This window comes from Myotis daubentonii, chromosome 15 (assembly GCF_963259705.1).
Source record: "Myotis daubentonii chromosome 15, mMyoDau2.1, whole genome shotgun sequence".
Lineage (NCBI taxonomy): Eukaryota > Metazoa > Chordata > Mammalia > Chiroptera > Vespertilionidae > Myotis > Myotis daubentonii.
Genome location: NC_081854.1, coordinates 18522124 through 18544938, shown reverse-complemented (window position 1 = coordinate 18544938; position 22815 = coordinate 18522124). Strand labels below are relative to the sequence as shown.

Below are 22815 nucleotides of genomic sequence, written 5' to 3'. Positions count from 1 at the left end.
GGCAGACTGTCAAACTGTGGCATGGAGACCACCATTCCCCCTCCTGTGTTGACAGCAGACAGGGCTAATCAATCAGACACTCTCACCTGGTGCCTCTTTCTCAATACACAGCTCCTGGTGGCCACCACCAGCTGGTGAGAGCTAGCACACGCTGTGTATTTACCATGCTGCACTGAGGAAGGCAGTTTGAGGATCTGGGAGTTGGAGACTTGGAGTCCAGGAAACAAGAGTGATCTGGTAAATGGGAAGGTCTTTGGGCTGGGGGTTGAAGGACTAGAGTTTGGGGTTTGAAGGTTAAAAAAATGGGATGATGGGGGTCAGGGTCTGTAAGGAGTCCAACTGGGTGGGGAAAACATGGGTCTGAACCCTAGTGCCCGCGGAGCTCACCGTGCAGGGGGTGCTGCTGTCGGGGGAGAAGGTGAGGGTGAGTGGGGGACAGAGGGTCCCGGGAGCACAAGGCTGTAGCACCTCAGTGGCCGAGACAACCCACACACAATATGAAAGGCCTGGCCCGGCTCTCACTGCCCCGCCACCTGGAGGCAGCAGCCCCCCAACCCGGCGTGAGCCCAGTGCCACTGAGGACACGTTGGTGAGGAGGGCGCGGCCCCCACACTCCCGGAAGCAGGAACCACTGGCCCTGGGGAGATGGAAAAGAGCCAGTGTCAGACCAGTCCTGCCGCATCCCACGTATCCCTAACCCCTACCCCACCTGTCTGGCCCCTGGCTCACCGGGGATCCCCATAGTAGCCAGGGATGCAGAGCTGGCAATGAGCACCTTCGGTGTGGTCCTGGCAGAAGCAGAGCCCGCTGAGGTTGTCGCAGTGGCCACGGCGTGGGTCCCCATGCCCATTGCACTGGCAGGGCCGGCAGCCGCCCGAGCCCGTGGCGTTGCCAAAGCTGCCGGGTCGGCACCGTTCGCAGTGCTCCCCCCAGGTCCAGTCTGTGGAGGGCCCAGCAGGCAGGACAGAGAGTCAGGGACAAGGGTGGGAAGGGGCCTGCCCAACTGGCTCACCTGATCCCTGACCTCACCAGGCTGCTTCAAAGGAGGGTAACCAAGGCCCAGACTTGGGGGAATAGCAAGTCCTAAGAGTGGGGACTAAGGCCCCACCAATGAGATGAGTGCCACTGAAGCAGGTCAGGGGTCAGGAGCAGGTAGTGGGATGAGGGGACACTGAAGCCCACACCGAGAAAAGAAAACTGGAACCCCGAGGAGGCTCCCTTGGGGCCAGTCCAGGGGCGTCTGGGAGGAAGGCAGCTCACCCTGGCACTCATCGCAGAAGCCAGGCCCCCGCTTTCGGCAATGGCTGTGAAAGTTGCAGCCACAGTCCCTGGAGCAGCGGGGGCCGGGGGGTCCCGGAGCAGGCGTGGGTGGGGGCAGATCAGATGTCCAGCCCAGGTCACACACACAGGTGAAGTCAGGGGGTCCACTGCACACACCATGGCCGCAGTCCTCCAGGCACCTGAGGGGCCATGACAGGGGTGGGGGAAGGGCTGGGCAGGCCCAGAGTGCCCAAGGCATCCCCTGCCATCCCATTCCACCCCATCATCTCCGTGGCAACACCATCACAAGCTACTGCCCATTCCACTGGTCCTAGACTACGTGGGTGGCCTTGTCTCCAAGGTAACCCCATCACACGTGGGAACTCCCGTCTCTATAGTAACTATACATCACTACTAGTGATCTGTTCTCTATGAAAACCCCTTTCAACTTGGTTCTCCTCCATCTCCATGGCAACTCTGAAGACTACCAGTACATGGGTGACCTGCCTCCACAGTAAGGACTGTTACACTGGGGACCCTGTCTCCCTACTGAGGACCTAGTCTGCAAGGTAAAAACCTGGGGCTCACTGGGATGCTGGTTCCACAGCAGGGATTCCAGCACCATGAACGCTTCCTCCTCCATCTCCACATGCCCCAGCCCCGGGGCAGCATCTCCATGGAAACCCGTGCCCCACTCACGTGCGATTGCAGTATGTGATGCCATCACCCTGGTAGCCTCGCTGGCAGTGACACTCGTAGCTGAGGGGCGTGTTCAGGCAGGTCGCCCGCAGGTGGCACCGCGCCAGGCCCAGGCGACACTCATCCACGTCAGGACAGCGGGCATACGCCCAGCGGGCAGGGAGGGCCACGGACAGCCCCAGGCCCTCCCCCACCCACAGGGAGCAGTTACCCCCACCCAAGGGACCTGAGAAGTCCCCCTGGAGGCACCTGGAGGGTGGGAGATTGAAGAAGGTGGGGGAGTGGGAGATGATAAAGAAACAAGAGATGGAAACAGTTACAAGGAGAGAGAAAGCCAATCAGAGAGAGAGAGAGAAATATAAATATGGAGAGAGAGAGAGAGAGAGAGAGAGAGAGAGAGAGAGAGAGAGAGAGAGAGAAGGAGAAATGGAAGCAACAGAGTAGTTAAATAAAAATGATAGTGAAAGACAGAAGCGAGACAGAGACAGGGACACAATGAAAGGAGAGACAGAAACAGGAGGTCAAGCAGAAGGAAGGACAATGAGCGAAAACAAGTCACAGAAGCAGGGACAGAGTGAGGAGGGAGAAAAGAGAAAAACTAAGAAAAGGGGGGAGGGAGAAAAACAGAGATGATGGTAAGGAAAAGGCAGAGAGGCAGAGAAACAGGGCAGCCGTTAGAATTAGGGCCGTGGAGAGCTGCCCACCCATCCTGCCCATCCACCTGCCCCACCACCTAGGCCTCACCGCCCCAGTGTGGGGTTGTCCTCATTGCCGCACCAGCCGCACTCATGGCTCTGCAGACACTCGTGGCAGGTCAGGAAGCGGTCACAGCTCCGGCACCGGGGCTCTGAGTGCACGCTGCAGGGCAGCAGGTGTGAAGGTGTCAGAGCCCAGCCACCTCCGCCTCTCCAACCTCCGCCCCATAAGCCCAGCTACCCACCCTGACCGCACCTGTCATCCCAGCCTCGGCAGCCCCCATATGGGTACCGGGCCAAGTAGGCAGCAAACAGAAAACAGGTGTGGGTGGACTGGCACCAGGCACACTGGCTCGAGTTGGCCAGGCAGTCGTCACAGGTCAGGCGCCTGGGGGTGAGGAGTGAGGACAGGGTCACGCCATGGCTGGTTTATACACACACCCACACCCACACCTGCTCCCTGGGCCCAGTGGGGCTCACTGGCTGCAGAGCGGGGGACACTCCTCTGGGCTCTTCAGGGCACCCTGACCCCGGCCTCGCCGGCTGCATGCCGCATCCCCTTTGCGGTTGGTGCTCTGATGCCACTCACAGAAGGGGTCCTGGGGGGTTGGAGAAGTAAGAGCCCAGCTTAGCCCTCTCTCTTGGGCTCCCAGTGCCCTGCTTCCCTCACCTACCCAACCCCTAAGACCATCCCTCCAAGCCCCTGCCCTCTCCCACTGCCTGCCTCTCCAGACTTTCCCCTTCAGCCAGCAACATCCATGGCTTCTGCCTGCCCAGCACCCTCCCGCGTTTTGGGCACAAGAATCCCTTTGTATGGTCCATGTGGGGCAAATGCAATCCTTGGGATCCAGAGGTAGGCAAGGGGCCACCCCCACCCCTGGCCACACTGACTGATCCTAGAGCTGGCACAAGACCCAACCAGAGGCAGTAAAATGTACTCTGGGACCCCTGTGGACCTGGGGGGTGACAGTGGGGTGGGGACAGAAAGGTACTCTTTCCATTTGGCTGAGCGAGGGATGCAAGTCTGGAGCCCTGAGGCTCCCCTGTTATTCCCAAGGAATGACCCTCCAGGGAAACCATGGTCTAAACCAGTGATGGCGAACCTTTTGAGCTCGGCATGTCAGCATTTTGAAAAACCCTAACTTAACTCTGGTGCCATGTCACATATAGAAATTTTTTGATATCTGCAACCATAGTAAAACAAAGACTTATATTTTTGGTATTTATTTTATATATTTAAATGCCATTTAACAAAGAAAAATCAACCAAAAAAATGAGTCCACATGTCACCTCGGACATGCGTGTCATAGGTTCGCCATCACTGGTCTAAACCATCGGAGGTCACAGGCCTGAAGGCCTACCCGTGGACTCTGCAGCCCAAGCCGATAAATGCCCCTCTGGTGAAGAGGCGACCCGTTGGGTTTTCTGGCCCCTAAAGTCCTGACTGCCAGGAGCCCCCTCTCCAGTCCCTCTCCTCTGCTCCCCACCTGGCTCATGTCTACAGCTCAAAGACAATGGCCCCAGCTATGCCCCCATACTGCCACCTTGGGTACCCTTGGCTGCCCATGTCCCTCTTCCCCAGTCCCCTGCTTTGGTTGCCTCCAACTTGAAACTGCCCCCTCAGTGGCCTGGCAGGCACCTGGGTGCAGGCGTGGCAGTCGCGATGCTCCTCACAGAGCGGGCAGAGGGCAGGCACCAGCACCAGCAAGGACCCGCGGGCCCCACTGTCCATGCAGTGAGCCCCACTCTGGCGCAGGTGGCAGGTGGAGCTGGCCAGGCACCAGCCGCAGCCCTGGTCTGCCAGGCAGCCCAGGCAGGAGGAGTAGGAGGCGCAGGCCGTGGAGCGGTAGGGTTCCAGGAAGAAGAAGGAGATCTCCTGGGGGAGGAGGCATAGGAAGTCAGGGGCCCATGTTCCAACTTGAGGGTCAGGAGTCAAGGTTTGAAGTAGGGATCAGAGTTTGGAGCTAAAGACTTAAGTGTTTAGAGACAAGATTGAGAAGTCAGGCATGTACCAAGTCAGAATTTAGGCCATTAGCAGACAAAAGGGGATCAGTATTTGAAACATTCTAGAGATCAGAGGTCAAAGTATGAAGGGCAGACGTCAGGGGCAGTGGGGTCAGGGAAGGAAGAGTACAGATGTGGGCAGGGGTCAGAATGTCAGGTCAGGTCAGAGTCTGGGGGTCAGGAAGCAGAGTCTGGAGGGTGCAAGGCGAGTCCAGAGTTCAGAAGCCAAGGTTCGTGGCCTGGGGTTCAGAAATCCCAGAGGATCAGAGGCCTGGGTCTGGGTACTCACACTGCCACCTGGCACACCAGTCCGGTCCCACAGCAGGGTGAGCTCGCTGTGCCCAGGGCCCGCCGAGCCATTGAGCTGGCCCCGGATCTCCACCGCGTACTTGTGGCCCCGGCCAGGCAGTGGGAAGAGACGAGCAGAGCCTGGGCGCTGTAGCCGCCTCATCTCTTTCTCCTGCTGAGCCACCCAGCGCCCCACTTCCTCCTGCAGTAGGGTGAGGACAGACGGGGCCTCAGGACTTGCCACAGCCCCCATCTCTGAAACCTCTGAGAGCTTCAAACCCACCTAGCAGCCACCTCCTCCTGGGGAGAGGAGGGGCGCCTCAGGGTTCCTTAGACTCCGAGAACCTCCAAGTGCCCCCAAATCCACCAGGGACCCTCCTCCTCCTCAGGGGAATCTGACTTGGTAAGATAAACCTTCCCCACCCTCTTCATAATTTCCCAAACACTGTTCACAACTGAACACTCCATGGCCCTCCCTCCACTAAGGATACATCTCCTGCCTAAGGATTTCTCCCTCATCTTCTCGGCACCACACGCCCCCTCACCCTTATTGACCATAAACAACCCTCTGAGTGTCCCAGGCGCCCTCACCATGCTCTCTGGGTCAGGGCCACGGGCCATCCGGGCCAGGACGTGTAGGCGCTGGGCTCGGGCCCACACAGCCACGTCCTCAGCCCCTGGCCCACCGGGCCCTCCCGGAAGCAGTGGGTGGATGAAGCCACGGTAGACGAGTGATACGTCGGTCTCGGGGCTGGGTGTCAGGGTGATGGTTGTGCTCCGGACAATCAAGACCTGTGGCAGCCGGGGAAGGGGTATGAATGGGTGCCTCTCTGCGTGGCCTGGTCCCCACACCCCTCAGGCCACATCAGAGCCAGGAAAGATCAGGCAGCTCAACCTCCTTCCCTATTTCATGGAATGAGACCGAGGCCAGGGCAGGGGAGGCTGCTCACCTGGGATAACTAAGAGTCAGGATGCCAACTCAGAAAACGAACAGGGTCCCAGCCCTGCTCATCCCCACTCTCATGAAACTTCAGGATCCTCTTCCCCAATGCCCCACCTTTCCACCTAAGCCCTCAGGAGTCTAGATAACAAAAAAAATTAAATAAAAATCCCTTAACTACGGGTTATGGAACACTTCCAGGCTAATGAATACACCTATGTGCCTGGAGGATGTCGCACCCAACTCCATGGGGACAGAAGCTCCTGTGTTCAGAGCCTCTGGACCTCACCCTATGTATCATATCCTCTGTTATATAATCAACAAGTACACAAGGCTTTTTTTAAAAGGAGATTCCAGCCCTAATTGGTTTGACTCAGTGGATGGAGTGTTGGTCTGCGGACTAAAGGGTCCCAGGTTAGATTCTGGTTGGGGGCACGTGCCCAGGTTGCAGGCTCCGTCCCTAGTAGGGGGCATGCAAGAGGCAGCCAATTAATGATTCTATCTCATCATTAATGTTTCTATCTCCCTCTCCCTTCTTCTTTGAAATCAATAAAAATATATTTAAAAATAAGTAAATAAATAAAATAAAAAAGGAGATTCCAGCCCTGGTCATTGTGGATCAGTTGGTTGAGCACAAGCTCAACCAAAGGTTATGGGTTCAAATCCCAGTCAGGGCATGTAAGCAAGGCAACCAATCATCTCTCTCTCTCTCTCTCTCTCTCTCTCTCTCCCTCCCTCCCTCCCTCCCACCCTCACTCACTGTCTCTCAGCATGTCATCAGGTGAGGATTAATAATAATAATAATAATAAATAAAAAGATTCCAGATAAAACATTCAAAATGACAGACATGATTTTGTGCTAAGTATGTGTTTTTGTAATTGCAAATGAATGGAATAGGCCAAGTATTCATTATGGGAGACTGCTTAAATAAACAACAGTACTAGGTGTTAGAAAATAAATGGAGTATTATGCAGCTGTAAAGATAATAAGAATGTTTCCTAAGTTCTCTAATGGGATGTGTTAAGAAAAAAAGGATGTGGTGGTATAGTGTGGATAATATACTACTTTTTGTGCAAGAAAGAAAAATGATTAAAAGTCACATTTACTTGCCCTGACCAGTTTGGCTCGGTGGACAGAGCGTCGGCCTGCAGACTGAAGGGTCCCAGGTTCGATTCCGGTCAAGGGCATGTACCTTGGTTGCAGGCACATCCCCAGTAGGGGGTGTGCAGGAGGCAGCTGATCGATGTTTCTCTCTCATCGATGTTTCTAACTCTCTATCCCTCTCCCTCTCTCTAAAAAATCAATAAAATATATTAAAATAAAATAAAAAATTGTTTTTAAAAAAGTTGTATGCCTTTACAAAAAAAGTCACATTTACTTGTATTGAAATAAGTAGACCATGGAAAGATATCAAAGAAATACAAACAGATCTGGAGAGAGTTAGGTTGGTCTTGAGTTGGGGGGATAAGAAGGCCAGCTTCCTACAATGAGAAGGTAGGGCGTGGGGTAGATGGGAGACTTTTCACTCAACAGCTTTTTACATCGCTGTGAATTGCAAATGATGGGACTATATTACCTGCTTTAAAAATCAATAGGAACTTCTATAAAAAAAAAAAAAAACAGTTTGGTAGTTCTTCAATAAGTTAAACAAAGACCTAGCAATTCTGTCCCTAGATACAGACCCAAACAGGTGTTTAAACAAAAAACGTGTGCATGAATATTCATAGCAGCACTATTCACAATATCAAAAAGGTGGAAACAACCCAAGTGTTCATCAACTGATGAATGGACGTGGCAGAGCCATACAATGGAAGAGTATCCATATATATAAAAGCCTAATATGCAAAGTGTCTCCTCGGGAGTTTGACCAACCGGGGGTTTGATTGCTTGCTATTACATGCACTGACCACCAGGGGGCGGCACGGAACAAAAGGAGGCCCCGGCTGGCAGCCGGCAGCCACTAGGGACCCTACCCGTGCATGAATTTCGTGCACTGGGCCTCTAGTTCAGCCATAAAAGGAATGAAGTTCTGATGCATGATGAGCCTCGAAAACATGCTAAGTGAAAGAAGCCAGTCACAAAAGGCCACGTTACATGATTTCTTTGATATGACGTATCTACAGCTGGCAAATTCAGAGGCAGAAAACAGATTAGTGGTTGCTAAGGACTAGGGGAGAAGGGAATGGAGAGAAATTACTTAATGAATCAGGGTTTCCTTTGGGGTGATGAAAATATTCTGCACCTAGAATAGTGGAGACAGTTGCAAATATTATGAATGTGCTAAATGTCACTAATGATAAATTTTATGTTATGTGTATTTTACCACAATTTTATTTTATTTTTTTTAGATATATTTTATTTTAGAGAGGAAGTATAGAGGGAGAGAAAGATAGAAACATCAATGATGAGAGAGAATCATTGATCGGCTGCCTCCTGCACGATCAAACCTGTAACCGGGGCACGTGCCCTGACTGCGAATCAAACCATGACCTCCTGGTTCATAGGTCAATGCTCTACCACTGAGCCACGCCACCTGGGCTTTTCAAAATACGTTTTTATTGATTTTAGAGAGGAAGAGAGAGAGAGAAAAATATCAATGTGAAAGTGAAACATTGATCAGCTCTCCTGCACCTACTCTGATGGGGATGGAGCCCACAACCTGGGCCTGTGCCCTGACCGGGAATCGACCTGGCAACCTTTTGGTGCATGGGACAATGTTCAGCCCACTGAGCCACATAGGCCAGGGCTATCACAATTTTAAAAACATTTTAAAAATGTTTTTAACTCAGTAAGGAAAATCAGACCCTTGAATGTAGAGACTTACAGGGTAAACATATAAGTGGTAAAGATCTATTTGGAAAACAAAAACCCTAGGACCAGCCCTTCAACACTCCATCCCCAGCTCCCCACCTTGTCAGGTTGGGAGGCGTTGGGTGGCTGTTGGAAGGTGAGGAGGTGCAGGCCAGGCAGGAAGCTCTGGGTGACGCAGGCCTCCAGGGATGTGACGAAGACAGGTGCAGGCCCCCACCAGCCCACGGTGCCTGAGATCTGCTCTCCTCGGCAGTGGGCCTGCTCTATAAGGACAGGAGGGGGGGTCAGTGTGGGGTGCAGCACTGCCCCCTCCCACACTTTCACTGGTCACTCACCAGGCCGAGGGAGGCAGCTCTCATTGTGCACACACCAGCCCAGGGCACCAGGTCCCCGGGGAGGAGCTGCAGGGCTGCTGAAGGCCAGGCAGGCCTGGCAGTCACCCAGGAGGCGCCCCAGGCCCAGGCAGCTGGCAGCCAGACACTGCAGGAAAGGAAGGGGACAGGGGTCCTTGTTCACCGGGCCTTATGAGAGCTGGAAAGGGCTATGGATTTAGGAGTTTGGGGGTAGAATGGATCAGGGAATTGAAACTCAATTAGAATGGAGAAAGATGAAGAGGACAGGGCCTGGGGATATGGGTACAGATAAGTTCAAAAGGATTGGGGAAAGGTTCAAGTTTAGGGGCCAGCAATCAGGAATCGGGGACGCTGATCTTAGATGTGAAACAAATCTCCCGTGTGTGTGTGTATGGGGGGAGTCCTTCTTCACTTGGTTTCAGTAGAGGGAGACACTGAGGGATGGTCTCTGTGCAAGGGGCAGTGTGAGGACAGCTACTCACAGCCCCTGAGGGGGTCCCAGGAGGCAGTGCAGCTTGGCAGGACCCCTGACACCAACTGCATTCAGGGTCTCGAGAGCAGACACTGTGGTCCGTATACATGGAGCAATAGTCCAAATGGTACTGTAGAGAGATGGGAATGGAGGAAGGGGCTCCTCAGACGGGGGCCTGTTCCTAAATTCCCACTCATTTTGATCATCCCAGGGTACCCAGACTGCTCAGCACCTTGAGGATCCCTGTCCAATCCTCTTCCAGTGCCAGGAACCACTGCCCCTCTGCCTCCATCCCTCCTCCCCTGAACCTGGGAGCCAACATCCCTCCTCTCATGAACCTAGGGACTCCCACTGCTTATCCCAAGGACTCCCAACTTTCTCATCTGTGGGAATCACGCCACCTCCTCCCCAGCCACCCTCTCCCTTTCACCCCAATACTCACATCTGGGGCAGGCGCCTGGAACACAAAGGGGGGCACCTTGTAGGCCATCAAATCCCCACGGGGCCGGCCACTGTACCCACCAGCCACCAACAGGACACTGCCACCAAGCACAGCTGCCACATGTGAATACCGACCACTGGGAGGCGCTGCTCGGCCTAGAAGAATGCAGACCCCCAAGGACATGGGACCCCCCACCCCCCTCCCTCCTTCGTGGATCCCCTGCCCAGAGGACTACACTGGCTCTCCTAAGCCTCAGCTCAGTCTCCTAGCTCCTGCTTCAAACCACCTGCCCATGGAAACCCACCCAGCCTGCCTAGCCCTGCACCAGCTCGTCCTTTCTCTCCTCTGGCCTCCCATAACCCTACACAAGCCACCTGTCAGACAGAGTATGATCTCTAGGGTCAGAAAAACTTGGGTTCATCCTAGCTGGTTTGGCTCAGTGGATAGAGCGCCGGACTGAAGGGTCCCGGTTCAATTCCAGTCAAGGGCACATGCCTGGGCTGTGGGCTTGATCCCCAGTAGGGAGCGTACAGGAGGCAGCCGATCAATGATTATCTCTCATCATTGATGTTTCTATCTTTCTCTTCCTCTCCCTTCCTCTCTGAAATCAATAAAAATATATTTTAAAAAAAGAAAAAGAAAAACTTGGGTTCAAATCCTGGGTCTAACATTTACTTGGGTTTAAATCATGGATCAACTATTGGCTAGAGGGTAGCCTTGGGCAAGAAACTCGAAGTCTCCGATTCTGTGTTCTCTGCTCTTAGGGAGCTGCCTGGCTCTCACCTGCTTTTTGTCTGCCTGGAATAGCCTCCCTTCTGGGGACAGCCTCGGATTTTCCCCTGGAAAACAACCTTCTCCCTCTCCCAGTCCACAAGGTTCAAGTCAAGCCATACCTGCTTCGGGCAAAAGTGGGGCTTTAGCCCAGGCTTATCAGTGTCAGTGATTAGTTCAGGATGGAACTCAATTCCTATAATTCTGGGGGGGGGGGGGGGGGGGAACACTCTCTTCCCTCTGAGAATTTTTTTTAAATATGTTTTTATTAATTTTAGAGAGAAAGGAAGAGAAAAGGAACAAGAGAGAAACATGGATGAGAAAAAAACTATCAATTGGTTGCCTCCTGCATGCCCCCTACTGGGGATCTAGCCTGCAATCTGGGCATGTGCCCTGGCTGGGAATCAAGCCTCGACCTCTCGGTGCATGGGACAACGCTAAGCAAACTTAGGCACACCGGCAGGGCCCCTCTGAGCATTTTAAAGGGGTAAAATATCATCCAGGAGCTGCTGGTGACCATCTACAAAAGGAAAGCTGGCTGGAGACTAAAGTAAACTCAGCGAGAACTGGAGAGAGAAATGGCTAATGCCATCATGTGAGCACCTGGATCCAGCCCAACCTGAAGCTGGCCAGAGTTTTCACTCAAATTAGCCAAGAAATTCTCCCTTTTGCTTAAGCTGGTTGGGTTAGATTTCTGTCACTTACAACCAAGAGTCCTGACCGACAGGTAAGTGGTCAGTGATTGGTGACTCCCCCACCCTCTTACTGAACCCGAATGCTCTGTAAGCACCTGGGTCTTGGTCCAGGGAATCACAAACTACAGAAGAGGAAGAGACTTCCAAAAATCTCACATTCTCGCCTGCCCAGTAAAGGAGCCTAAAAGAGGGACAGGGACAGGCAGAGGAGTCCTGGATGGGAGATCTCAAATGTCAGGCCCAGGCTTTATCCCTGATGGCTACACAAAGTTCCTTGGGGACCTTCCCTCTAAGTGTCCACCCTTCCTGTCCTTGCTCTTCTGTTCAGTGGAGTGCGGAGAACAGACGGGCCTCTGGGAAGTCCATAGTCCCCTGAAATGATACGCCCCCTTTGTGAGGAAGGGACCTGATCTAATGAGTTTGAAAGGTTCTCCACACCCCCCTTAATTATGGCTTTTACACAGGTAGTTCTTTGGGGGCAGCCATCCTGGTTTTGCCCTTGCCCACTGTGTGACCCTGAAAAAGTTACCTCTTCGTGGGCATTTCCCTATGGAAACTGGCAAACCTGAACTGGACCCTAGGTCTGATGCAGCTGTAACTGCCTCCCATCTCCAGGACAACAATGCCCTAGTCCCGTCTGCAGTGCAAGCTTGCCCCCTGAGCAGGCTCAAATAGCATGTCTGGCTCACCCCGACAAGGACCGAGGTAGCTCTTGCCCAAAGCCCAGATTCACTGTAGGGGGAAGTGTGACCTTCAGGAGCCCCTCAGGAAAACAGAGGGGTCACTCACCCTCAGGCGTTCCTGGCGGGGCAAGCTCAGCCCCTGACACCCACTGATGGCAGCCCAGGTGGTAGAAGAAGATGCCATCTTCATAGCACTTTTCCTCCTGGTAATGGGTGTGCACATTGCCTCCTGGGAAAGAAGGAAAGGGGCACAGCTGGCAAGGCTGAGGGAGGTGGGGCACCCGCGCAAGGAGCCTCAGCTCAGGGTTGCTTTGGACCCCGGCAGGCAGACAGGCGGGAAGCCTCCTCACCATAGACCACCATGTAGTTGCCCAGGACACTGGCTGTGTGGAAGGCTCGCTCCCGTGGGCCCTGCAGCCCATCCCGGCCCTTCAGGGTTGTCCACACACGCCGATCCACATGGAAGAGCTCAGTGGAGTTCACCCGCACAGAGAACCTGTGGGGGAAGGCAGAAGGAAGGGCTCAGGGCACGAGGGGTCCCTGTCCCTCCTCTGGGATGTTAAAGTTGTGTAATCACTCAGGGTGGAGACCGGTGGTAACTGGGCTTATGTCCCCTCAGAACGAGAAGCTCCTATGGACAGGACCCAGGTTAGACTTATATCTGGGTCCTGCATAATCTAGCCAGAGCTAGAGGGGCTGGTGGAATGGACGGACAGTGGGAGTGTGTGGGGAAGCAAGTGACCAAGAGATTGAGTGGGTGCGTGCACGAGTGAATAAATGAAGGAAGGAGTGACTGAATGCCTACAGGAGTCCATCGGTCGGCAAAGCCCACTAAAGACGAAGGCCAGGTATTGGGCCAGGCCCGGCCCTGCAGAGCAGAGGTTGTGGGGCAGGTCACTCACCGGGCAGTGGAGGGCCGGTGTCCACCATGAACCAGCAGGGCTCGAGATGGGGCGTGAAACACCATGGAGTGGCCGGTGGCGGCAGGGGGCCGTCCACCGGCCGGAATCACCTGCTCCCAATAGCCCCCACTAGTGCTGTCAAGGCGGAAACGGAAGAGGCCGGAGGAGAAGAGGTCGTGCTGGGTGCGGCCACCAGACACATAGAGCCAGATGTTGTCCACCAAGGCAGCTGCATGACCTGCCAGGCCTGGCGGCCCCGAGGAACTAGAAGCAGGTGGTGCCAGTTGCTCCCAGTGGCCCCCGCCCAGAGGGCTGAAGGCCCACACGTCGCTAGTGAGGGAGCCATCAGCCAGCTCACCGCCCATCAACACCAGGGAGCCGGCCCAGGCCACAGCCACATGGGAGTGACGGGCAGCCTGTGAGGAAGAGACGAGGAGACAGAGATGGAGAGGAAAACAGATGGTGACACACAGAATGGCAGAAAGAGTCACACACAGACACAGAGATGCAGAGACAGAGATAGACCCAGAGAGAAAGACAAAGAGCGTGCAAAGACAGAAGAGAGACAGACCCAGACAGACAGACACATGTGAATACAAGCAGAGGAGAAACAAAGAAACACAATAAGGAAGGCAGAGCCAAGGAGATAGAAATAGGAGAAATGACAGAGAAAAACAGAGAAGTAGAGATACAGTCCAGAGAGGAGACACAAGGATCAAGGGTCAGAGAGATGGACCAGGAGCGAGACAAGACACACAGAAAGATAAGATGTAGAAAGGGATATAAAGAAAGACAAAAAAATCTGAGACCGAAAGCAGAGACAAAGGAGCAGGTGTTCCCCTATCAAGCTGCAGGCTGAGGGGCTATAGGTGAAGAAGTGGCTCTGGGAGGCCCTTACTGGGGCTGACAGAGTGGGCAGGCGCCTCCAGGGAGGGCAGAGGCGGGGTCCATACCGGAGCAGGACTCAGGTCCCAGCGCTCCCAGGTGTTGGCAGAGAAGTTATACAGCACGAGGTCACCCAAGGCGCTGTTGAGGTCCTGGCCTATGAAAGGTGGATGGTCTCAAGCCCTGGCCACAGGCTGCCAGGCCTCCAGACCCCAGACACACACCCATCTGCTCACCTCCAAAAACGGCCAACAGCCCTGGTGGGGACAGGAAGGCACCAGCTGCCCCGACACGGGCAGCGAAGGCAGGGTCCCCGGCACTCACATTGTGCCACCAGCCAGCCCCCTGGTTCTCCCACAGGTGCAGGTCACAGGCACGTCCCAGGAAGCCAGGCTCACAGCGGCACGGTCCCAGGGGCTAGGGGGAAGGGGACACAAAGGCAGGAGAGAGAGAGAGAGAGAGAGAGAGAGAGAGAGAGAGAGAGAGAGAGAGAGAGAGAGAGAGAGAGAGAGACAGGGGGAAGAGAGCCAGAGTGAGAGACGTGGAGCAGAAAGGGAGAAGGAGAGAGATGAACAGGGAAGGAGAGTATGGGGGAAATAAAGAGACAGATAAGCAAAGGGAGAGAGACAGAGACAGGAAGGAGACAGATAAGTAGTGGGAAAAAGGGACACAGAGACACAACCAGAGGAGGCAGAGGTGGAGAAAAGAAGACAGACCGAGAGAAAAAGAGAAAGACCAGAGGGGAAAATGAGGACAGAAAGAAAACAGATTGGCAAACAAAGATGGTGAGGTCAATGTCTGAGCTAGAAGAGCTCAGACCCGAGGAGGTCAAGACAGGTAGGGCTCAAGGCGTGATCCAGTCCCAAAGATGGACATGCAAGTCTTGGGGCCCAAGTCAGTGGTTGCAAGTCAAAGTCATGGCCAGACTGCGTGGCTGGGTGGGGGGATAGAGTCAGGCCTGGCAAGAGGAAGCAAGGTGAGAGGTGAGTTGTAGATGAGAACAGGAGTGGGCTCGGCCAGGCGAAGGTGGGGTGGGGTTGGAGTAGCAGGTAGGACAGTGATAGAAAACCTATGACACGCGTGTCAGAGGTGACACGGGAACTCATTTTTTTGGTTGATTTTTCTTTGTTAAATGGCATTTAAATATATAAAATAAATATCAAAAATATAAATCTTTGTTTTACTATGGTTGCAAATATCAAATAATTTCTATATGTGACACGGCACCAGAGTTAAGTTAGGGTTTTTCAAAATGCTGACACGCCGAGCTCAAAAGGTTCGCCATCACTGAGGTAGGGTGAAACCCGGAATGAGAGGCAATGCTGTGGATGAGAGCAGGGTCGCTGGTGTGGGGTCAGTGTCAATGGAGTGGCAGGGGGAGTCAGACAAGGCAGTCAGATCCAGGAGATGGGAGCAGCAGGTGTGGTCACAGGTCAGGGCCCGGGGGACAGGCTCACCGAGGCACAGGTGCCATGGCTGCCACAGTAGGCCGAACACTCCTGCAGGCCACAGTCAGGGCCCCCCCAACCTGGCTCGCAGGCACACACCCCGGGGGACCGGCACTGCCCATGGTTGCGGCAGCCCCCAGGGCACAGGGAGAAGCGGAAGGAGGCATTGAAGCCCAGCAGGTTGTAGTTGGCATCGCTAAAGAGGTGCAGCAGCATCTGTAGGCACAAGTGGGCAGGGTTCAGGGGCCTGGCCGGGAGGTGGCCCACCCCTGCCCCCTGGAAGTCCCCACCTCCTTTCTCTGTCCCTGTGTCCTTCTGCCCGATGCCATGTCCCTTCCATGTCTCTCTGTCCCTCCCTGTGTGCATCTACCCACTTGCCCACACTGCACCGAGATCCCCCAGCCACAGCCCACGGCCCGGCCCCACCAACCTTGCCAGAGGAAGCCTCGATGGGTGGGGGTCGGGTGCTCCCACTCAGACTGGCAAGCAGGGGCCCTCGGGGGGAGTCACCGTCATACACGAACAGGTAGTCATACGTGCACTCCGTGTCAAGGAAAAGGAAGTCCAGCAGGATCCGGTGCTGGGGACTCGGTGCTGGGCGGGGAAACAGAGGGGCCAGGCTCAGATGTGAACCCTCGCCCCACACCTCCATGCAGACCACCCACAAACACTGGACCCTGCTCTGCATAATGAGGTGCCCTGTCTTTGAGGCTCCTGGTCTCACAGCCCAGGGAGGTCAGGGCTCAGAGAAGGATTGCAGTATCAGCCCTGGAAAGGACTCCTGAGGTCTGGATGACCACCCAAAGGATGGGCAATGGACCTGCTGAGAGAGGAAGCCCATCTCAGTGACCAGACAGAGCTGTTCCCATTTACTCGTCTTCTTCTTCTTCTTTTTTTTTTTTTATTGATTTCAGACAGGAAGTGCAGAGGGAGAGAGAAATAGAGACATCAATGATGAGAGAATCATAAGCATAGGTGATGGATGTGGACAACAGGGGGTGAGGGTGAGGGCAGGACTGGGGGGATGAGGGGACATTGGGGGGATAAGGACACATTTGTAATATCTTATTCAATAAAGGGAAGAAAAAAAAAGAAAAAAATGATGAGAGAATCATTGATCAGCTCATCAATGATTCTGGTTCATAGTTGACACTGAGCCATGCCAGCTGGGCTTTTTTAGATATGTTTTTATTGATTTTAGAGAGGAAGGGAGAGAGAGAAAAACATCGATGTGAGAGTGAAACATTGATCAGTTGCCTCCCACACCCACTCTGATGGGGACGGAACCCGCAACCCAGGCGTGTGCCTTGACCGGGAATTGAACTGTGATCTGGTTCATAGGTCAACACTTAACCACTGAGCCATGCAGGCCGGGCTCATTTTTTTTTTTTAATTAAAACTTGTTTAAAAAAATCAAAAAACTTGTTGAAAGTATTACATATGTCCTCTCCTCCCCCCGCCCCCCCATCCCTTCTAGCCTGTCCCAACCCGACTCCAGGCCTTCACCACCTTATTGTCTGTCTCCATGGGCAATGCATATATGCATACAAGTTCTTTGGTTGCTCTCTTCCTACCCACCCACCCACCCCCACCTTCCCTCTGAGATTCCGCAGTCTGTTCTATGCTTCTATTTCTCTGGATCAGTTTATTTTGTTCATTAGATTCCACACTCATTTACTCTTGAGCTTCAGACACACCCAGCCCTGGGGGATGGGGCCCAGACCCGAGCGGAGAGACATATCCCAGATGGAAAAGGGCCTCTGTGAAAGTTCCCGGTTCCAGGCCGAATAGTGTTCCTAGGGAAGAGGCTGATTCCTTCCCTTGCCCACAGGCTGAACCTTAGAGCACCACAGCTCTTCTCTGGTCACCCAGGGTCTCACCTCTCTGTTATTGTGGTACCTAAGGGCATAGACTCTGGAGCCAGATTGCCAGGACTCAAATCCTGGCTCTGCCGTGTATTAGTTACTAGCTATGTGACCTTGAGCACGTCACCTAACCTCTCTGGATAGGTTTCCTCATCTGTAAAGTGAGGATATAAAGGTACTGTGGTGGATTCACACCCTGGCCACTCCTCCCAGTGAGAGGGGAAGGCTGAGGCCCTGCCCTTTATATCTGGGAAGAGCCTCAGAGACTAGTTTGACCAACAAAGCAGCAGAAGTGGCATTCTGGGACTTCTGAGGCTAGATCAGAGGAAGCTCTGCAGCTTTTACCTGAGCGGTACAGAATGCTCCTTCTCAGAACATAGCTGTCATGCTATAAAAAGCCAAAGCCACATGCAGGGGCCACATGCAGGCATCCGAGCTGACAGCCCCAGCTGAGTTTTCAGCTGACAGCCAGCATCAACTGCCAGCCCTGAGCAGGTTCTTGGATGCCCAGCCCAGGTGAGTGAGTGTTCAGATGACTGCAGCCCCAGCTGACACATGACTGTGCCTGCATAAGAGGCAATAATGGACATAAAGGGCTTAATGGGGCCTAGCAGTCCTAAGTGCTGCTACTTCGAGTACTGTCAAGATTCTTGCTCTCTGCCAGGTCCTGGTTCCAGAAGGCTCTCAGCCCACATCTCACACTAAGAGCTCATGGAAGTCTTCTGGGCTAGGGCAACTAGACTTGGGTTCCAGCTCTGTTCCTGACCTGCTGAAGACCCTTGGCCAGCCCCTTCCACCATGCCTGTGGGTAGAGTCTGCATACTGGAGATGTTCACAGAGAACTCAACTAGCTGTGTGATCTTGGGCCAGTGCCATGGGCTCCCTGAGCCTCAGTTTCCTGCATGTAAAATGGGGATACGTTTCCCCACCCACTGAGGCTAGAGTGGAGATTCGAGACGGTGACTCTAATGTGCCAGCCCGGGCCTTGTGCTCTCACCGGGACCACTGATCAGTCTCCGTCCTAGCCTCTCAGCCTTCCATCTTGCCCTGACATGGATCTCTGAGTGACGTTCCCAACTCAACATCTGACCCTGGCCCTTCGCTGCCCAAAAGCACTCCGTGGCTCCCGCCATTCTCAGGAGAAAATACAGCTCTCTAACCTGACATCTGAAGTCTCACCTGGTCTCACGTCACCCCACTGCTTGCAGCTCCTCCAGGTGTTGGGCCTTTGCACATGCTCCTCCCTCTCTCTGGAGCACATTCTCCCTGCCTGCCTGCAAGTTTCCCCATCTCCTCCAGGAAGCCTTCCCCCATACCCCTGGCTGGATTAGGTACCCCTCTTAGGGGTTCTCACTTCCCATCATAACCTTCATTCTTCTGAGCAAGGACCATCTGTAGCCAGGTCTGTCTCCCCTGCCGCTGAGGAGGCCCACAGGCAGGGCCTGGACCTAACTCATCTTGGGTTCCCTCCCTGACATTACCCAGCACAGAGCCTAGCACTGAGCAAGGGATGGGAAATGCTGGATGAAAGAATGAGGAAATGCACAAAAGACAAAATAATGAAGTTGGCAGCCCTCCCTCAGGCAATGACCACAGCCCCAGAGAACATCATAACAGATCCGAGCTATGGTCTGGGGAACGCAGAACCATTCAGCCAGACCAGACAAGAACTCCCAGTCTTAACAGCCTCAACCAAACTATAAAGCTCAAAACAAGTACATCTTTGTTAAGTGGCTGCCAGAGGCAGGCTCACCATCTGCCTTCCCCAAGTTCCTCCCTAAGTTCAAGGTCTCCTGTTTCCACCCAACATGGGCCCACCCCCATGCCATCCAGAAGAGATCCAACCACAAACCCCCTGCTCTTCAAAAGCAAAAGCCTCTTATTCGTGAGGATATTATGAGGACTGCACAATAAAATGTGAACTTAGTACAAAAGTAAGTGGCTTATTTCTTTAATAGCTAGGGGAATATGTTGGTTTCAGAGGTGATAGGCTTTGGGAAGAATGGGAGCTCAAAGGGGATCTGGAAATCTCCCAGACTCCTGCCTACCCCAACATCCAGCCAGTTGGTCCCCAAGTCTCAGTGGTGAAACTTCACAAACATCTCTCAGTGCTCTCCCCGCCTCACCACCTCCTTAGTTCCTGCCCGAGTCAGAACTCATCCTCTCCTGCAAGACTAGCACACCAGGTTCCCAGTTTGCCCCCACCTGGCTTGAGAGCAAAGTCCCACTCCTACTCAAAATCCTTGGCCGAAACCGGTTTGGCTCAGTGGATAGAGCGTCGGCCTGCGGACTGAAAGGTCCCAGGTTCGATTCCGGTCAAGGGCATGTACCTGGGTTGCGGGCACATCCCCAGTAGGAGATGTGCAGGAGGCAGCTGATCGATGTTTCTCTCTCATCGATGTTTCTAACTCTCTATCTCTCTCCCTTCCTCTCTGTAAAAAATCAATAAAATGTATTTAAAAAAAAAAAAATCCTTCTGTAGCTCCCCTTCAATCCCAAGAGCAAAGCCAAGCTGGTGTGAGTGCAACTCAAGGCCCTTCTTCCCCTGCTTCTGGTGCCCTCCTCACCTTTCAACTAACAGTCCAGCCAGACCAGAAAAACCTCTATGTGGCTCCTAAGACACCAACCTCCTCTTTGTCTTCATAGAGGCTGTTCCCTGTTCTTACCCAGTAAACTCCTATGCATGCTTCAGAACCCTGCTCCAGTCAGTGGCTTCTCCTCTGTGATCCCCAGCAGTGTCCTCTCACTCCCTTATAGGCTCCTCTAACCCAACCCTGTACTTCCTTCTTTCTCAGACCTGGGCTGTGTCCACCAACAGGCTGGGGCTCTTCAAGGCCAGGAGATATCACATACCCCCAAAACATACACATACTTCCCATTCCGTTCTCACCACCCCACAGACAGAAATAGCCCCCAAAGCTAGGGACAGACACACATGCCCAAGAAACATGCTTCATCCACACCCCACACAACAGCCATAGATAAATAACATATAAAACATAAATTAGATCATGTCCTTCTCCTGTTTAAAATCCACTGCATGGCCCTAGCAGGTTTGGCTCAGTGGATAGGCGTAGGCTGTAGACTAAAGGGTCCCAGGTTCGATTCCGGTCAAGGGCACATGCCCAGGTTGTGAGCTCAATCCCCAGTCGGGGACGTGCAGGAGGCAGCCTATCAATGATTCTCTCTCATCATTGATATTTCTCTCTCTCCCTCTCCCTTCCTCTCTGAAATCAATAAAAATATATATTTTTAAAAAAAGAAAAGAAAACCCCCTCCATGGCTTCCCAATGCCCTAGGGTAAAGACCAAGCTCCACAACCCAAAACGGAGGCCCTACACGATCCAGGCCCTAGCGCACCTCTGGCCTTTGCCCAGGACCTCCCCTGGGGGACCCCCACCTCTCCTTGGAGGCCAGCTCCTACATCCGTGCCAAGGTAAGCCTTCCTGGACTTCTCTTCCACCTCCCTATTGCCCTAAGGACACAGTTCAAAATCACAAGGTCCTACACCCTCTGCCTCCCCTCAAGCCTCAGCTTCTGGCTCATGGTTTATCTTGTTGTATTCTGCATTCTACACACTGCATTTCTACTTCCTCAAAAGCAGCATACCCTCCTGCATCCAGGCCTTGGTAGGGGCTGTTCTCTTTGCCTGGAATGCTCTTATGCTCCCTCCTACATATGCCTCTGGTCTCAGCTATTGCCCAAACTAAGTCAGACATTTTCTCTTTTCTCTGGGCTTCCCTCTCCTGGAGGGTAAGTGTGTTTCCCCCACCGGACTGGAAGCCCATGAGGATAGGGCTGGGGCCCTTGCACAGGCTGTTCCCTCTTCCTGGACTGCTCTTCCTCCTCCTCCTGACTGATTCCTATTGGTCCTTTAGCTCTCAGCTCAGACATCTCCTCTCGGAAGCCCTCTGCTCTCCCTGGCCCCCAGGCCAGGCACCTCCTCTAGGATCCCCCACACCTGTGGGGTTCCTCCATCACAGTACCAACTACTCTGGACTGACTATTAATGTGTTTGTCTCCCCCACTGGGTCCCAAGCCTCAAATCACCAGGGACTTCTGGGACTGCCTTGGTCTCTGCTATGTCTCAGTAGCAAATATAGTATCTGGCACATGAATGATTGAAAAAAATGCTTTTTATTGATACTTTAAAAATGACAACAGTAATATTCCTAGTATCATGTACTGAGCATTTACTATTTGCCAGGCATGTTAAAAACCTGTTCTCATTTCATTCCAACAACCCTTTGAGGGAGTGGAGCAGTCCGAAGTACTATTATTATCCCCACTTGGGGGAGGGCAAGCTGAACCTCAGAAAAAGAAAGCCACCTTCCCAAATTTACAAAACTAGTTAGAAGTGGATCGGAAATTTGAAGCAAGATGGTTGGGCTAACAATTACTCAGAATACCCCTATTGATGCCCTAGCTCTGGGTACAACTCCCCCACCAGACGTCAAGGCCTTGCAGGGCAGGGCTCAGGTGGGCTGCTTTTTAGAGCAAAGGGCCTGGCACAGAAAAGGACTCTGGGGATGTGGTGAAGGGATGAATGAGTTCGCAAATGAATGAATTAGCAAATGACTGGGTGTGTGACCCGCACTGCCCCACTCACCCTCGATGAGCCACTCGCAATTGCCATTGACGCTGTAGTTGCCCGCACCATCCGTCACGAAGCCTGGGGCCTCCCGCAGCACTTGCCGCTGCCCCTTGCAGTCCCCTGCCCGGGCCCCAGGGGACATCGGCCCCAGCATGGCCAAACACAGAGCCAGCACAGCGGCCAGAGCCCGGCCCAGGGCCATCGCCGCCTCGAGCACTGACCCTTACAGATGGCACGGACCCTCCACCGATGCCGAAAATGCGACCTCTATGGACGGGACATGGCCTGGTAGCCCGGGGAGGCCCAGGAGTCGCAGTCCCCGCGCAGGGACCTGCCTCTGTTGACGGGCTCTGGAAGTCGAAAGGTGGACCCTACAGACCCATGATAGGCCCTGTAAACGGGGTTGCTATGGACAGGGCCGACCCCTAGGGACCGTGGGAGTCCCTTATAGACACAGGCCCCCATAGGCTGGCTGACCCCATACACGATGTCCAGCAATTACAGACGCGGACCGCTGCGGGCCAAACCGGACCTTAGAAATGGGTGGGTCCCCATGAGGCGAGGGGCCCTACAGCCGGACGAGGGCCTCCATAGAGGGTGCGGGCCGGGCCGGGCCGGGCCGGGCCGGGAGAGACTCCCGGCGGGGGCGGAGCCCGTCCTCTCCGGCTCGGGCCTGGAACGCAGGACTCACTCTCTGGCTCACCCACCCGCGCCTCCCTCCGGAGCCGGATAGGCCAGATCACAGAGACGAAGGGACTCTCGAGCCAGAGCGGCCCCGGGAAGACCGCGGGGTGGGCGAGGGGGCGGGGCCGAGCGGCCGCGGTGGGAGGACTGGGGGCTGGGAGAGGAGGCGAGAAGTCGCGGAGCCTAAGGTCAGAGCGGCCATGGGAGGACTGCGGCACCCCAAACCCTACCCCTCCACAAAAGGGACTTCCGGAAACTTCCCCGCCCATTTGTACCCAGACGCATGCGCAGAATAGATCGGCTTGGCCTGTGAAAAAGAGAGG

At 54.0% G+C, this 22815-nt stretch overlaps 1 protein-coding gene across 2 annotated transcripts in view; it reads right to left on the bottom strand.

Moving 5' to 3' along the window:
- Positions 1 to 22738, bottom strand: part of MEGF8 (multiple EGF like domains 8) — a 43145-nt gene extending 20407 nt beyond the window's left edge. The window contains exons 1-22 of one of the 2 annotated variants that reach the window (XM_059666447.1): positions 21824 to 22738; positions 15780 to 15943; positions 15359 to 15565; positions 14138 to 14318; positions 13970 to 14058; positions 13017 to 13432; positions 12465 to 12610; positions 12221 to 12343; positions 9966 to 10120; positions 9534 to 9653; positions 9034 to 9178; positions 8798 to 8961; positions 5538 to 5738; positions 4948 to 5148; positions 4294 to 4530; positions 3135 to 3253; positions 2911 to 3042; positions 2704 to 2817; positions 1960 to 2208; positions 1261 to 1460; positions 730 to 940; positions 388 to 637 (exon numbers count right to left, since the gene is read on the bottom strand). In XM_059666447.1, coding sequence (XP_059522430.1) covers positions 388 to 637; positions 730 to 940; positions 1261 to 1460; positions 1960 to 2208; positions 2704 to 2817; positions 2911 to 3042; positions 3135 to 3253; positions 4294 to 4530; positions 4948 to 5148; positions 5538 to 5738; positions 8798 to 8961; positions 9034 to 9178; positions 9534 to 9653; positions 9966 to 10120; positions 12221 to 12343; positions 12465 to 12610; positions 13017 to 13432; positions 13970 to 14058; positions 14138 to 14318; positions 15359 to 15565; positions 15780 to 15943; positions 21824 to 22010 — 4011 coding nt within the window. In that variant the 5' untranslated portion in view covers positions 22011 to 22738. The remainder of the gene's footprint in view (positions 1 to 387; positions 638 to 729; positions 941 to 1260; positions 1461 to 1959; positions 2209 to 2703; positions 2818 to 2910; positions 3043 to 3134; positions 3254 to 4293; positions 4531 to 4947; positions 5149 to 5537; positions 5739 to 8797; positions 8962 to 9033; positions 9179 to 9533; positions 9654 to 9965; positions 10121 to 12220; positions 12344 to 12464; positions 12611 to 13016; positions 13433 to 13969; positions 14059 to 14137; positions 14319 to 15358; positions 15566 to 15779; positions 15944 to 21823) is intronic. The other variant, XM_059666448.1, reaches the window with a different exon arrangement.
- Between the last annotated feature and the right edge of the window lie 77 nt (positions 22739 to 22815).